This window comes from Leucopleurus acutus, assembly GCF_964270905.1.
Source record: "Leucopleurus acutus genome assembly, chromosome: 14".
Taxonomy (NCBI): domain Eukaryota; kingdom Metazoa; phylum Chordata; class Mammalia; order Artiodactyla; family Delphinidae; genus Leucopleurus; species Leucopleurus acutus.
In genome coordinates, this window is record NC_139156.1 from 39,638,213 (window position 1) to 39,653,701 (window position 15,489).

The 15,489-nt window shown below is 41.3% G+C and overlaps 2 protein-coding genes across 3 annotated transcripts in view; one reads left to right on the plus strand and one right to left on the minus strand.

Moving 5' to 3' along the window:
* PRKG1 (protein kinase cGMP-dependent 1) overlaps window positions 1-15,489 on the plus strand; it is a gene marked incomplete at both ends in the record, with an annotated part of 1,181,231 nt that overhangs the window by 665,855 nt on the left and 499,887 nt on the right. The gene's annotated exons all lie outside the window — the stretch shown is intronic.
* CSTF2T (cleavage stimulation factor subunit 2 tau variant) lies at window positions 7,712-11,840 on the minus strand. Its single transcript, XM_082854878.1, has one exon. The coding sequence runs from the start codon at window positions 11,799-11,801 to the stop codon at window positions 9,702-9,704; it is 2,100 nt and encodes a 699-aa protein (XP_082711004.1). The 5' UTR covers window positions 11,802-11,840; the 3' UTR covers window positions 7,712-9,701.

Consider the following 15,489-nt stretch of genomic DNA (forward strand, 5'->3'; position numbering starts at 1 on the left):
CTTCTCTGGCAGTAGACTTTTCTTGGGAGATCTTTCTTTTTTCTCCTAAAGTGGAGGTCCTCATAGCCAAGCTAATTCCTCCCATGCTCTATTCCTCTCTCTCTCTTTTTTTTTTCAGGGCGTACAGAGCAATAAACAGAGCTGGGTCATGTTTTCATGTTGCTCTTATGGTTTCTGTGTCCCCAGTTTCATTTTTTTAGGGATAATACCAATATCTAGCACATATCAAGAGTAGGCATGGTGCAAAGTGTGCTACTAAACAATTCTCTCAACCACGCTAGGAGGTAGTTAGCTCAGTGGACAGAAAGTGAGAAAGAGAAATGGGTCACGTAGGTAGTATTGCTGGAGACAGACTTTAAACACAGGGAGAGACCATGCTCTCTGTTACAGTACTGCATTGCCTCCCTGGAAAAAAACCCTCTGTTCCGTTCAGAGTCAACTAATGTCTTCACCTTGGAGGAGAGGACAAAGTTTTCCTCAGCCCTCTTAGGGTCCCTAGCTGGGTCTGAAAATTAAACTGACCAAGATTAACAGGAGAAAAACGTAACCGAATTGATTTAATACACGTTTTACGTAACACAGGACTCTTCATAAGGAAATGAAGACCCAAAGAAACAGACCTGAGTAGTTTGATGAAGAGTGGACAGTCCTGTAGAAATATGATGGGCCAGAAGGGTATGAGTCAAGTGCAAACTGGGGGAAACTTAGCAAGTCCTGTTTGTTCTTCTCAGCATCTCTTTGTCTTCAGAGATAAGGATGCCCCTTTCCTCGGGGTATAGGGAGGCACCTCTCACAGGAGGGTTTTATGGGGAGAAGGAGGAAGGTCAAAGTGACCTTCCTGCTTCTGCCATTTTTTCATACTCCTTCAGCTTAAAGCATTCAGTATGCCAAGGTGACATATTTGGGGCTCACGTGTCCTAAACCCCACCAAGAGATATAAGCCATGGTAATTCTAACCTACATTTTCCAAAAGGGTATAGGAACATAACTGAAAACTGTCACTTCTACTACTGTAACTTGACTCCTCCTATTTCAGGTCACTTCTTAAATCATGAAAGAACTAATTTTCTTCCTGATTTAGAAATTGTCATCTGACGATCTGTTACCTACGATAGAAATGCTGAAATCATAAAACATTTTATTTATACATTTTATTTATAGTAAATAGATTACATGGAATAGGCATTTCTCCAAAGAAGATATACAAATAGCTAACAAGCACATCATTAGCCATCAAGGAGATGCAAATCAAAACTACAGGGAGGTTCCACTTCACACACACTCTCATGGCTATAATAAAAATAAATTAACAAGTGTTGACAAAGATGTGGAGAAACTGGAACACTCATTTGTTGCGGGTGGGGATATAAAGCAGGGCAGCCACTTTGGAAAATAGTCTGACAGTTCCTCTAAGCATTAACATAGAGTTATCATATGATGGAGCAATTCTAGGTATATACCCAAGGGAAATTAAACAAATGGGCACACAGTAACTTGCAAATAAATGTTGATAGCAGCACTGTTTTTTTGGAGATAGAAAGCAGATCACTGGTTGCCTAGGGCTGAATGGAGAGATGAGTGAGAGTAAGAAGTGAGGCTAATGAGTTCAAGGTTTCTTTTTGAGGTGATGAATGTGTTCTATATTTAGGTTGTCATAATGGTTGCACAACTCTATGAATATACTAAAACACATTGCATCGAGTGCTTTAAATGGGTAAATTTTATGGTATGTAAACTGTATATTATTAATTTTTTTTAAAAGATGACAGGAAACATAAATCTCAGTATTGTTTAAATGAGATGTTGACTAGAACTCTCCAGAAGATAATCTTTTTTATATATTTCTTGTAAATGATTTACTATAATTCCATATAATATGTTTTCATTCTAGTTTTGTATTTCATTTTCCCCTCTCTATTCTACCAAAGCCCAGGTTTAGTACTTGATTCTTGGGAGGAAGAAAAAATAAGGACAAAAGATTGATTTTATACATCTTTCACTATTGCCTAAAAATCACTTTTTCTAGACTGTGATAAACTTCGTCACTTAGTAGAAACGATGCCTGACATTCTTCACATTCAGTCCCTAGTGTGAAAGCTGTTCTGTCTCCTCACTACCTCCTTCTTAAAGCAGAATGATGGGATGGGGAAGAGTAGGGCTTGAGAGTTGCACAGACTTAGATTCACTGGTGCTTCAGCCTCCTACAAGGTATGTGACTGAGGGCAAACGAGATAACTTCTCTAAGCATATTTCTTCCTACTGCCTCCAGATTTTAGTCAGCTTGGAGATGATGTTTGTCAAGTGCCTGGCATTAGGTAGCTTCTTGATAGAAGCTTTTTTTTTTTTTTTTGCTGTACGCGGGCCTCTCACTGTGTGGCCTCTCCCGTTGCGGAGCGCAGGCTCAGCGGCCATGGCTCACGGGCCCAGCCGCTCCGCAGCATGTGGGATCTTCCCGGACCGGGGCACGAACCCATGTCCCCTGCATTGGCAGGCGGACTCTCAACCACTGCGCCACCAGGGAAGCCCGATAGAAGCTTTTTATGTGTTAACCATGACTCAACCTTCCAGAAGAGGGCATGGAACTTATGACTGACATCTGTGTTAGTTCTGGAGCCGCCCTTGCTACCACCTTCCTCCCTCAAAAACAAATATCTCCCCTACCCCAGTCTTGTGGCTGAAGCCAGAAATTCCACTATTACAGGCTCATTTCATCACTTCAAAATATCTGATCACTGTGTAAATAAAAATGCGTATTAGAGTAAAAATATTTTAAACAATAATATTCCAGGTCTATATCAACTTAAGTGAATTTTTCTTCCTTTTCTTATTAAAACAAAACAAAAAAGCCTTTAGTGGTATGGCAGGTAAGACCCAAAAGACACACTGAGGGACTGGATCAGCTGGAGAGGGCACTGCTCGCTGGGGGCAGCAGCCACCATCTTTCATGTCAAGTAGGTCTGCATTTCTGGCAGGGCTTCAGTGAAAAAAAAAAAGTTAAACCTCCACTCCCCCACCCCCCAATTCCTTCTTCTCTTTTTGAAGAGTGACTTTGGGTTGAAACACCATTTTCCAGCCCTGATAATTTGCTCAACTTCATCACAGTGATCACAGGAGATGAGTTTTCACAATCCTGTCTTGGCTGACCCTGGCTGGGTCAGTGGCCAGCTCATCTATCTTCCTTCTCTTTATGAATCATCCTAGGCAAAAAGGACAATGGACAAGAGATGCAGAAAAGCCTCTTTTCTCCCCAGGATAATCCGGCTCTAATTCCTCAGGCGGGGCAGCTTTGGGTCATTTTAAACCAAGGTCATTGTTGTTCAAGGCTCAAGGAGTTTGCCTAGTTTGCACTTCCCAGCAGAGGCACTAACTAGGGAGGAATTGCTAAAACCTGTTTATCTGAAAACAATGACAACAAAATCCCCACCAACCAAAGATCCTATAAATCGTTTCGCTTCCAACTCACAAAACATTCTAGTTAAGCAAATTTTGTCTTCCCTCTAGGCAAACCAAGTGCCAGATTACTAGAATACAAGTAGTCTGAACACGTGTGGAAAGGAGAGATTCAGATTCACATGTTCCAAGGCCATCTTCACAGCTTCACAATGATGCTTTGATATCACTTCTTGAAAGACCTTGATTTGAATTTAAATTGTTGTTTGCTAGAAATGTTTAGAGTTCAGTCAATAAACCCAATGTAAACTTTCCTTTAAGGGGAAAAAACATTATTTGTTTAATTTACAAATGTTGATTTGGTTAATTTGTACCCTTAATTATGATCAGGTTCAAAGACCAAGTTTAAAGGCCCAGATTACAGCATACAGTTTTGATGCCATTTTCAATAACTCTACTGAAAATAAAGTAACAGAATAAATGCTGGGCAGTTACTTTTAACTGCTTTGGTTATATTGGTCCTTTCTTTTTGGTACATAGGAATATGTAGATGATGTTTGAAAAATATTTAGCAGCAGAATTCTATTGACAGTTTATTCTCACTGCAACATGAGCATGCTGATTTTATGGTTTCAAGATTTCTTCTGTTTGCCGTAGCCAAGATATAAACGCAACCTAAGTGTCCTTGTATAGATGAATGGATAAAGATGTGGCATATGTATACAGTGGAATATTACTCACCGATAAAAAACCAAATGAAATCTTGCCATTTGTGACAACATGGTTGGACCTAGAGGGTATTATGCTAAATGAAATAAATCAGACAGAGAAAGACAAATACTGTATGATTTCACTGACATGTGGTATCTAAAAAACAAGCACTAAACATTTCAATCAAATCTAATAGCTGTGTTTTTATACAGAGTAAAAGCAGGAGTTGTAAACTCCAAGTATCACAAGGACTGGCAAGTAATTGTGTGAATCAAACCTAGCATAAGATCCAGGGAAAAGCTGGGCTCGTGGACAAATAGGAGGATATATGCTGTACCTAAATGCATTCAAATTCAAAAGTTTTGAGAACCTTGGCTGGTCAAACAAAACATATCTGCAGGCTCAATTGGCCCACAGGCCACAGATTTGGCGTCCCTTGTCCAAAGACATTTAAAGCTTCTACAGGACAAAACTTTGACAAAATTAATGGTGGTGGGTTGGGGGGAGATATGTGATTCTAGAGATTTCAATACTGTAATTTCTCTGTTTCTTAAAATAGATGAGGATCTTTCTCTCTGATTGATGACTGATACATGTAAAATGATGAGATCATTTTGGCTAAAGGATTACCTAAAGATAGGAAATATATTCTATTAATAGGCAATGGTTGTGTTTACTCTCTTAGAGCCAGGTTTGTGTCTGGCAATTTTTTTAGTCCTTCTTATTTGTATTGCTGTATTATTTAACCTGTGACCAAGGGTGACATTTGGGATATAGAATATGACTTTTTGAAGATTAGGGCACCAATCTAGCCCTATAGAGGCCCTTCCATCACATTAATTCAAATATATGATTTTTAATGTGGCTCATGTTTTGAATGTTATTAAGGTGAACCTTTAAGATGGAACTGGAAAGTGTGTTATTGCAGATGTATTTTTTTCTGTGGAATGTCTGAGGATAAATACATAAGTAGATTCCTAAACAGGTACAAGTTGCTTCAAATCCATTCAGGTAGGAAAGCAATCAAAGGCTGGCAGGTACACTGAAGTGGCCTATAGGCTTTTGCAGTAGAATCACTGAAGAATATTAGTAATGTAATAAGACAGAATTTTGATTAACACAGCTAATTAAATAAAATAATTTGGAGGAAACTGCTGGCTTCATTTCTTGATGCCCAAGAAATTAACCATTCTACCTTTGTGAAAGACAACAAATAAGAAACCAAGCAGATAAGATTTTTTTAAATGACCAAGCTTTGTAACACATATGAGATGGATTTCAAATGTCTGCGGATTTTATACATATTGAATAATACAAAATAGATTACAGTTGAAAAAGTTATATATTTTATCCTAACTCCTTGATAATTAGTCACCTACCTTTGGGAACTAAATCAACTCCTAGTTATAAAGAGTTATCATCAAGCAGAACATCTCGGTTCTGTTTTTTTTTTGGGCGGTACGCGGGCCTCTCACTCTTGTGGCCTCTCCCGTTGCGGAGCACAGGCTCCGGACGCGCAGGCTCAGCCGCCATGGCTCACAGGCCCAGCCGCTCCGCGGCACGTGGGATCTTCCCAGACCGGGGCACGAACCGGTGTCCCCTGCATCGGCAGGCGGACTCTCAACCACTGCGCCACCAGGGAAGCCCTCGGTTCTTTTTTTAGGTAAATAGTTTGGTATTTTTATGTACAGCATTTAATAAGCACCAGGTTCATTATTTTTGACAGTGCTACCCGAAAGTCACTTTTGATACACTGCATGTCCTTTACTGGCATAAGCTTTATATTGTGGTACAAAAATATCTAGAAGAAACACGTCCGTTAACATTTCATGAGAAAGGTAATTTGTAATATGAGTATCTGTGAAGCTGATATTTTCAACCATGGGGGTAAAACTTTTGTTTTAAGGTGACAGAAGCAAATGAAAATATTAAAAGATCTGGTTCAGTTAAGATCTGAAATATACATATACATGTGAAATATATTAGAATATTAGATACCAATATCATGTAACAGTCACACTATCAATAATATTTAACAATAATATTAGTAATTATTAATTAGTTTGAATATATTCATTTCCTTAAAATGAATTAAGTCTTGACTCTAGAGCGTTCTTGACAGAAGACTGATGAGAAAAGCAAGCTCCAAGCAGAAATCTGTCTGGCGATTAGCCGGCAGTGTAAAGCACTGAGAGGCTGACATATTCTTTTGTGAGAAGACTGTGAGATGTAACTGATAATTCAGTTTATCTGCCACAGTAGGTTGTTGCACGTAATTATCCTTAGACCTCATCAGCCCTAAGAGAATGGCCTGACACACCATAGGAAATCAGGTTCTGTGTGCTTAGCTAATGTCCCATCACAGCATGGAAAAGCAAGAAGCTTTGGAAGCTGTGATTATATTAAGGTTCTTCTTTTTTAAAAAAAAAAAAAATGCTTTCTACCTTTAGAATTCTGAGGAGTTGAAAAGTCATACACGATCTTACTTCGATTAGCCTACCTTCACCTGAGATTCACATTGGCTTCTATCTTATCAAATGGTCCCAAATCATTAGTCTTGGGATACCACCAACATTAAAATGTATTTTGATATTAATCAGTAATGTAAGAGGGAAAGGGCTATGAGCAGGCACTGATTAAAGCTGATGGTTTCTTTCCAAACAGTATGCACTGCTCAAGAGGAAAAAGCCATCAAGAGGCGTCTGCAAATCAGCGTTTCACCCCACTGTCTTCAACTGCTGTTATTATGAATCAATTTGCTTTCATTTTAGTCTGTCCATATTTGGGAAAATGCAGGATGCCAGGATTATAACCAACAATTACGTAGTAAAACACGATTCTGATTGTAGCAGACATGCACTGCTTGTATACATCAGTACTGGAACAGTCAGACCATGCGTGAATTGGAAATGAGGAGAGAACCGATTTTATTCAGTTTATCAGAGTATAGGAGATTGCTTGTATTATCTGTTTCTAATTTATTTTCTAATGCAAATAGTTGTTAAAGCTCATTTGTTCTGTGTGGAATTTAAATCCTTTGTAGGGAAATTCATGTGCTCTTAACAGGATTTTTTTTTTCCCACTAAAACTCTGATAAAATGTTTTGTCCTTCCTTCTCACCTGCAATTTTTGCTATGGAGAATATAGAAATGAGTAAGACAGTCCATATTCAGTCTATTAAAAGTGGGAGGGGGGGTAGAGAGTAAAAGTAAAATAGTGCATTACAATATAACAAGTGCTGTCAGTAATGAAGATACAGTACCTGTAAGGTGTTCCTGGGATACAGAGGCATTCTCAGTGGGGAATACAAAGAAAAGGAAGCCTAACAGCTGAGTATCCAAGATGTTGCTTCTGATACCTACTACAGAAAAACATGATTGGCATATAAAATATATAGGTATTTCAATTGTGGGACTTTATAGATAATGAATCTTAAAAAAGGTATTTCCATTCAGTCCTGTAATTTCTTTAGATTTGCCTTTTTCATTTGAAAGAAAAAGTATTCAGGCCCCATGGAACTCTCAATAGATAACTTTTGAATAACACATTTATTAAAAATAAACATCATGGGGCTTCCCTGGTGGTGCAGTGGTTGAGAGTCCGCCTGCCGATGCAGGGGACACGGTTTCGTGCCCCGGTCCGGGAGGATCCCACGTGCCACGGAGCGGCTGGGCCCGTGAGCCATGGCCGCTGAGCCTGCGCTTCCGGAGCCTGTGCTCCGCAACAGGAGAGGCCACAACAGTGAGAGGCCCGCGTACCACAAAAAAAATAAAATAAAATGAACATCAGACACTAAATTCAGCCTTCATTGTACATTCTTTTTATTTAGTCTGCATTAAACAATGCTGAGATTTTACTATAACAAAGAGCATAACATTTAATAGTTTTCAGTTACAGCCTTTCAATGAAAGCTTTGAGATAAAGCAACTACAGTTTCAAAGTAATCAAGCCAACTCTGAATTAGTATTAACCAGAACTACTATACATGTAAAGGAGAGTTATCCCCTCCAATAAGGGGAAGCATATAGAAAACATGGGGAAGTTAACAGTATGAACAATAAAACAGGAGTAAAATAAGTAGCAGGAAACATCGTAGGGAGGTAAACTTTACAAAAAGAGTGAATTATCCATTTAAGATGTAAAAACCTTGCAACGGGAAAGTAATTCAATTTCTAAGCCTCCGCTCTCTCCTTGTATTAATTTTTTCCTCTGTAATTAGGTATTGGCTTTTCTTCTCCTGAGTAAGATCACCTGGTTATTTAGGTGTTTATACTTCTGTTATTACTACTTGTTCTGTCACACAAATGTTTGTCTCCACATCCTCAAGGCTTACAGACAAATTCAGTAGTAGCTCTAAAGTTACTGTGTTAAGCCCCACCTTCCTACTGATTTTTAAATATGTCTCATGGGCATGTATATTAGGATTAAATGGCTTTATTACTTGTAAAAGGAAAGTAATAACCAATTTAGCAGATTTCAGGCTACAAGGATATCTTTACCTACGTGGGCTTCAATTATTCTGGTAAAATGGTGACAGATAAGCAGATTTTGAAATAAGAAAATTAAGAGGCATTTTAAATGTTGCTGAGACTAAGATTTTTAACTCCTGATTCTGGTTGACCAGACAGATCTGTGTAATGGAAGCTAGTTACCAGAAAACTGAGAGCTTTACTGCATGAAACCTTCCATTATTTATGAAAAGTCCAATGCCATGTTTAATTCATGCAGATCAACTGGTCCCTACACAGATTTTGGGGAAGGATGTGAGAGAATTATTCAGATTTAGGGCTTGAAGACTATTGAGAAATAGGAAGGTACTGAGAGAGTCTCATCAGAGCAGATTTAAGTAACCTCATTGACCTAGAACTGTCCCAGCAAAATTGTCATGCACAAGGCCAGGCCAAAATATTGCTTGAAAGATGGGATAAATGAAATAACATCACATCAGATGCATTCCTTGATTTTTCAGGTAGCATAGCTTCAGAAAAAAAAAAAAATTCCAATACCACAAGTTGAGAATTATCTGTTTAGCTCTTAACATTCTGAAGTAATTCCAAAATAGTACAGTACTTAACCTAATTCAGCATTCTGTTGCCCCTGAAATAGGATTCTGTGTTTTAAATGGCTTACCAAAAACTATTATCTTGTAATTTTGAGGTAAACGTCTTTGTTTTCTTATACAACCAAACATGTTAAACTATCTTAGTACATTACCATTTTAACAGGTCATCTTTTAGTCTTTAGGTGCAGTTTTCACATTGTTTTGCTCAGTATTTTAAAAATGTACTTAACACCTTGTAGACCCTTTTAACAATGCTGCGCATCCTTTGTAATCTTATTTGGTATAATATAATCATGTTCAGAGTTATTTTTGTATTATTTACAGTGAATTAAAGTGAAGAGACCCACTTCCCCCCTCCCCCTACCCCACAATTAAAAATAAAAACTAAGAAGACTACAAGAAATGAGATTAGGTTCTGAGAGGAGGGAACTCGTAATCATTCAAGGGTGGGGATACGAAGTCAGCTTACTGCACCCACCCATTCTCTATGCTACAGAAAACCTTTGTGGGACTACTGCCAAGTATTTTCTAAAACCTTTTAAGAAGCTCCAGTAGATTTCTGGATTTGTTCCTTTAAAATCAGGATACTCTGCCTTTGCTCAGGAGGCAGCATGGCAATCTGATCTGCAGTCAGTTGAAGAACCTGCATGATCAAAGCTGCCTTTTCTTGATCCTGTGGGGTTACCTGACTCTGCCCAGGACTAAAACTGCTAGGCTGGCCTCCACCTTGCTTGCCTGCCCCTTGCATGCTTGCTCCCTGCATGCCTGCTCCCTGCATGCTTGTCCCTTGTATACTCGCCCCCTGCATGCCTGCTCCCTGCATGCCTGCCCCCTGCATACCTGCCCCCTGCATGCCTGCCCCCTGCATGCCTGCCCCCTGCATGCCTGCTCCCTGCATACCTGCCCCCTGCATGCCTGCCCCCTGCATGCCTGCCCCCTGCATACCTGCCCCCTGCATGCCTGCCCCCTGCATGCCTGCTCCCTGCATACCTGCCCCCTGCATGCCTGCTCCCTGCATACCTGCCCCCTGCATGCCTGCCCCCTGCATGCCTGCTCCCTGCATACCTGCCCCCTGCATGCCTGCTCCTTGCATACCTGCCCCCTGCATGCCTGCTCCTTGCATACCTGCCCCCTGCATGCCAGCTCCAGGATTTCCCACCCCTGAAATGCTTGCGACCTGTCTGGGTCCCTGAGGACCACCTGCCCCCATATTAATAGGACCAGCACCCTGAATTCCCCCAGTCATAGGGCCTCTTGAACTGGGGCCAGGGCCCCTCATCTCCATTCCTCTTGCATCCATGCCTCTCGCTTCCATCCCTCTGGCTTCCATTGCACAGGTTTCCATTCCTCTTCTCTCCATTACTCGTGTCTCTAAGACCTCAGTTTCCATGGCTCGAGTCTCCATCCCTCGAGAATCTCTGCTACCTCTACCATCCATAGGTAGACCCCTTTGATCTATCATGGGTCCTCTGGGTTCTCCAATGAGCAGTCTGGGATCTGCTAATGGCCCTCCCCTCATGTCATGTGAGGAAGGGCCCCGGCTGTCATGACCAGACGCATGGTGCATTGGAGGGCCCTGATGTGGTGGGCCAAGATAGCCTCTGGGCTCTACTTCTCCAGTGACTGAAAGCAAAGTTCCTCCACGTGGGTCATTTGGAGCATCCCCTAACAGTCCTCGAGGAGGTAAGCCACCAGCAGTCATGGGTCCACGAGACATAGGAGCTCTAGGATCTGATATCTGCACCTGTCCCCGCTCTAAGGGCACCGGACCAACCCCTGGCATTCCAACTTGGGGCTGCATTGCTCCACCAGGAGTTAAGGGGCCAGGGCCAGGGCCAGCAACTGCAGCTGGAATTGGGCCCGGGGCTGGAATTCCACCCTGGATAGGGGTCTGCATCAGAGGAGGGATGTCTTTCACAGGTCTTCTGGCCAAATGCTGAGGCTGAGGGGCTGGAGGATTCTGCTGGTTCAGCAGAACATTAGGTCCTGGGCAAAGGCCAGGGCCAGGGCCAGAAACGGATTGAGATTTGCCTGGGATGAGCGGTGTGACATGTATTTTGCGATGCAGAATTTTCAGAGCAATCTCTGGATCCATGATTCTCATCACTACTTGAGCCTGCAACAGCGCATAAGCCAGCTGTGGGTTTTGAAGTAACATATTTCGAGCTTCCTGGTGACTGTTTTGGACACAGAGTTTCATCTGCTTCATCAGCTCAAACATCTGCTCCGGTGGCAGACTAGCGACTGCTCTGGTAATTGACTCAGGGGCATCTTCTGGATCGATGGGGTCCCCATAGGGTGAGTCAATGATGGGCGCTGCGGGCCCTAGGCTCTTTAACTCCTCCTTGTTCTTTTCACTGGCAGCATTGTCCACCCGAAGCGCTCTCCCGCTGAACTCCCGCCCGTTAAGGTTCCGCATGGCACTAAGCGCGGTCTCCTGGTCTTGGTACTCGCAGAAGCCATAACCCTTAGGTTTTCCCGTCTCTCTATCGTATACCAGCCGGAAACTCACAACGGAACCAACCTCGGAGAAAATGTCCTTCAACTGCTCCTCAGTTGCCTCATACGGAATGTTCCCCACGAACACGGAACGCAGTGATCGATCCATTGCCGGGTCTCTCACCGTCAAACTCGACATGACTCCGGTTGCGCACACACAGCGGACAGCGGATTCTTCCCAGAGTCGTCCTCTGGCGACTCACACTTCCGTCGCGCAACGGAAGCGGCTTTCAAAGTCCGGGCAGAAACTGCACTACTCTGCTTGAATCGTTCCGCTAATCCGCGGCATCTGCACCTCTACGTTCCACTAACTAGACTAAGGCGTTCTGCCCCTGGTCCTTCACTGAGGCTTATGATTCGTTTCTCATCTCTTACTCTGCAGACATTTCCACGGCGCGCCACCACCCGCGCTAGGAAAAAGCTGGGTGCGGGCTGACCACAGTAAATATGGCCGCGTAGACTTCACCATGGTAACTAGGAGAGGCCGCCTCCCATGACGTCAAGGGCGGTTTTGCTTCCGTTTGCCTGGCGGGAAACGGCTCACTGAAAGATTAAGGGCGCGTGTTCTGCGTTCTGATAAAAGTATTTCCGCACAGCAGTTTCTCCTTATTAGAGTATATTTATGCTATATTTAAAATCACAATGCAGACAGTGAGGGAGAAGTGTAGTCGTTTCAAAGCAGATTTGGGATTTTCTCATTAAAATGCAAAAGTAATAGCTCCTTTTTAGAAAAGCATTTTTGGACAATAACTGCTCAGAAATACAAACTGAAGGCGTGTGCTAGCTCCATCCCCGCCCCCATCCTGTTGCTTCAGGCAGCCGCTGTCGATAGGTGTCTGGTCCTTATAAGTTTATCTTTGTGCACGCACTCAGTAGTCGAGCTATTCATAATGATACCTTTTTCTTAATTATATTAACCGATATTAATAATAATAATTAATTGAATTTTAGGGCTACAGCGGATGAGTTAAAAGTATTTAACCATTCTTGTTCTGTAGGCATTTAGATTGGTTCTGATTATTATAAATTGATGAAATGATTTCGCTACCTCTACTATGAAGGAGAAAACAAACTGTAGTTTCTCTTCTGCTGCTATTTTTGCTGGCAGAAGTTGAAACATGTGGAATGTGGGTCTTTCCCCTATTTAACAGGCGATAGAATTGAAGCTTGGAGAGGGCTAGGTAATTTGCTAAGCAGCCGGTAACCGGCAAAGCCTGAATTCTTACCCAGGTTGGTCCCTCACAGCTCCAGAGCGTCTCTGCCCCGTATTGTAGCTACTAGCAACTTGTAGCCTGTCGAGGACTTGAAAGTTGGCTAGTGTGATTGAGAAATTGAACTTTTAATTTCATTACTTTTATTAATTTTAATATGAAAACTGATATTCACTTAGGCTTTTGGAAAACTTTTTCGTATGTTTGGAACAACGAGTAAGGAATCTACTTTTGCAATGATAAAATTTATTAAATCTAAATAAAAAGTATTTTCAGTTAAAATTTAGCATTCTAACTGAGATTTACTATACTTGTAAAATACATGCAAGATTTTGAGGACTAAGTATAAAAATGTAAAAATATCTCACTAATTTATTTTTTTCATGTTGAAGTGATATGTTTAGTACATTGGATTAAACAAAATATATATTTAACATTAATATCACTCATTTTATTTTACTTTTTTATGTGGTTACTTAGAAAAATTAAAATTACATATATAGATTGCATTACATGTCTATGAACTGTACTGCTGCAGAGCCTAAGTCTTAACTTTTAAGCAGAGAATCATTTTATTCTATGTATGCCTTCTGAGGAGATTATGAAACTTTACGTTTCATCAAAAAATTGTGTTATGAATCTTGGGTATCATAGTTCAATGAATAGATCTGAAATGAGTGTGAGGGTTTAGCTACAAATCAGACAAAGCATCCATTTACCTTCAAGTGTTTTAATAGTTCTTTAAAACAGGCTTGGACATAGCTATTCATTCAAGATGTATGATAACCTATATCTGCAAATGATAAAGTGTATTACTTGATAGTAATATCTTTCCCCCTGATTCTTTTATTTGAGGTGGGGCAGGGGTGGAGGGGAGTTGAGGATGGCATCATTTCAGAAAACTAAAAACAAGTTCCTTAGGTTCATTTGTCTCCTTTTCATACCATCTCTTTACTAAGAAAGCCATGACTTTTTTTTTTTTTTTTGGCTGCACTGGGTCTTCATTGCTGCCTGCGGGCTTTCTCTAGTTGTGGAGAGCGGGGACTACTCTTCGTTGTGGTGTGCAGGCTTCTCATTGCGGTGGCTTCTCTTGTTGTGGAGCATGGGCTCTAGGCACGTGGGCTTCAGTAGTTGTGGCACACAGGCTCAGTAGTTGTGGCTCACGGGCTCTAGAGCGCAGGCTAAGTAGTTGTGGTGCAGGGGCTTAGTTGCTCCGCGGCATGTGGGATCAAACCCATGTCCCCTGCATTAGCAGGTGGATTCTTAACCACTGCACCACCAGGGAAGCCCCAAGCCACGACCTTTTAACATGCATTCTGTCGAGGACAACTTAGATGTCGATTACATGTGTAATTGTGTTTACGTTAAATGTAGTTATCAAGCGGATGATAATAGGCTATTACAATAAGTTGTAAAGTTCATAAAAGTCCGTGCAGCTTATCTGATAGTGAGAGTTTCTTTACTGCCCCTGCTGATAAAATCTAAACCAGTGGTCTTCACACTTTGGCATACGTCAGAACCACCTAGACCCATGGCTAGTTAAGTCAGGTAGCTGGGCCTCACCACCTCCCCTCCCCAGTTCTGCTTCAGTATTTCTGGGGTGGGACTGGAGAATTTGCATTTCTAACAGATTCTCAGGTGATGCTGCTGCAGCTGCTCTGGGGATCCCACTTTAAGAATCACTGGTCTAAACAAAGAGACATGAAGTGTTGGGTTTTTTTCATTTGTATCAGACCAAACTAAGCTTAGTACACTCTGTTAAAAGGTATAAGATATGGGAGCTCTTAAAAAAATCTATTACTCTTTTAATGCTGACCTAGTAGAGCTAGGACATGCTGACCCTACCCTGAAGAAACCCTGGGCTCAAAGATGGGTGAACAGAGTAGCTGAGGAGCTCTGGGGACAAACAAGAAGGGAAAAGCCATGACTGTAACAGTGTGCTTTTTGTCAGAGGCCTTGTATGTTCTCTTTAGTTCCCGTATTCCAGACTAGAAGAATGTTTTGATATAGGCCCCCTTCATAGAGGTCCAGTGTGACCCAGCACATAGCTCAATGAGCAGGACACATAAACTAATATTTATTAGTGAACTGGGTGGCCCAGAATTACCAAGAGTTCTTAGGAACCTGTATATCTCCTGGTACCAACACATACTTTTCACAGATCTGCCTTGGAAGAACTTCCAGTTTACATTGCTTTCTTTGTTTCCATAATGTTTAAACTTTAGATATTTATAGCACGGTATGCAATCTGAAGAAAAATGTAAATGGCATCTTTCATGTTCAGACATCGGTTCTTTCACTACATCAAAATACCAACTATACTAAGAGTGATTTTTAAACAAATATATCAGGGCATACGGCCAAATGGGGGCCATTCTTCAAACTAATCACCTTCAGAAACTATAAACTTAATCCATCAAGGCTTCCAGGGTTCCAAATGATTTTTAAACTACTGCCCTGAAATTGTTTCATGGCTCCATTTGTAAGTCATACTAGAAAATTGGTGCCTTAACTCAAATGTATACCTTGTTTACAACCAAGAACAGAGTTATGCAGCTAAATCACCTGACTTTCTGACAAGACTTGGCAAAAAATATGATGTTTAGTTTTTTCCAA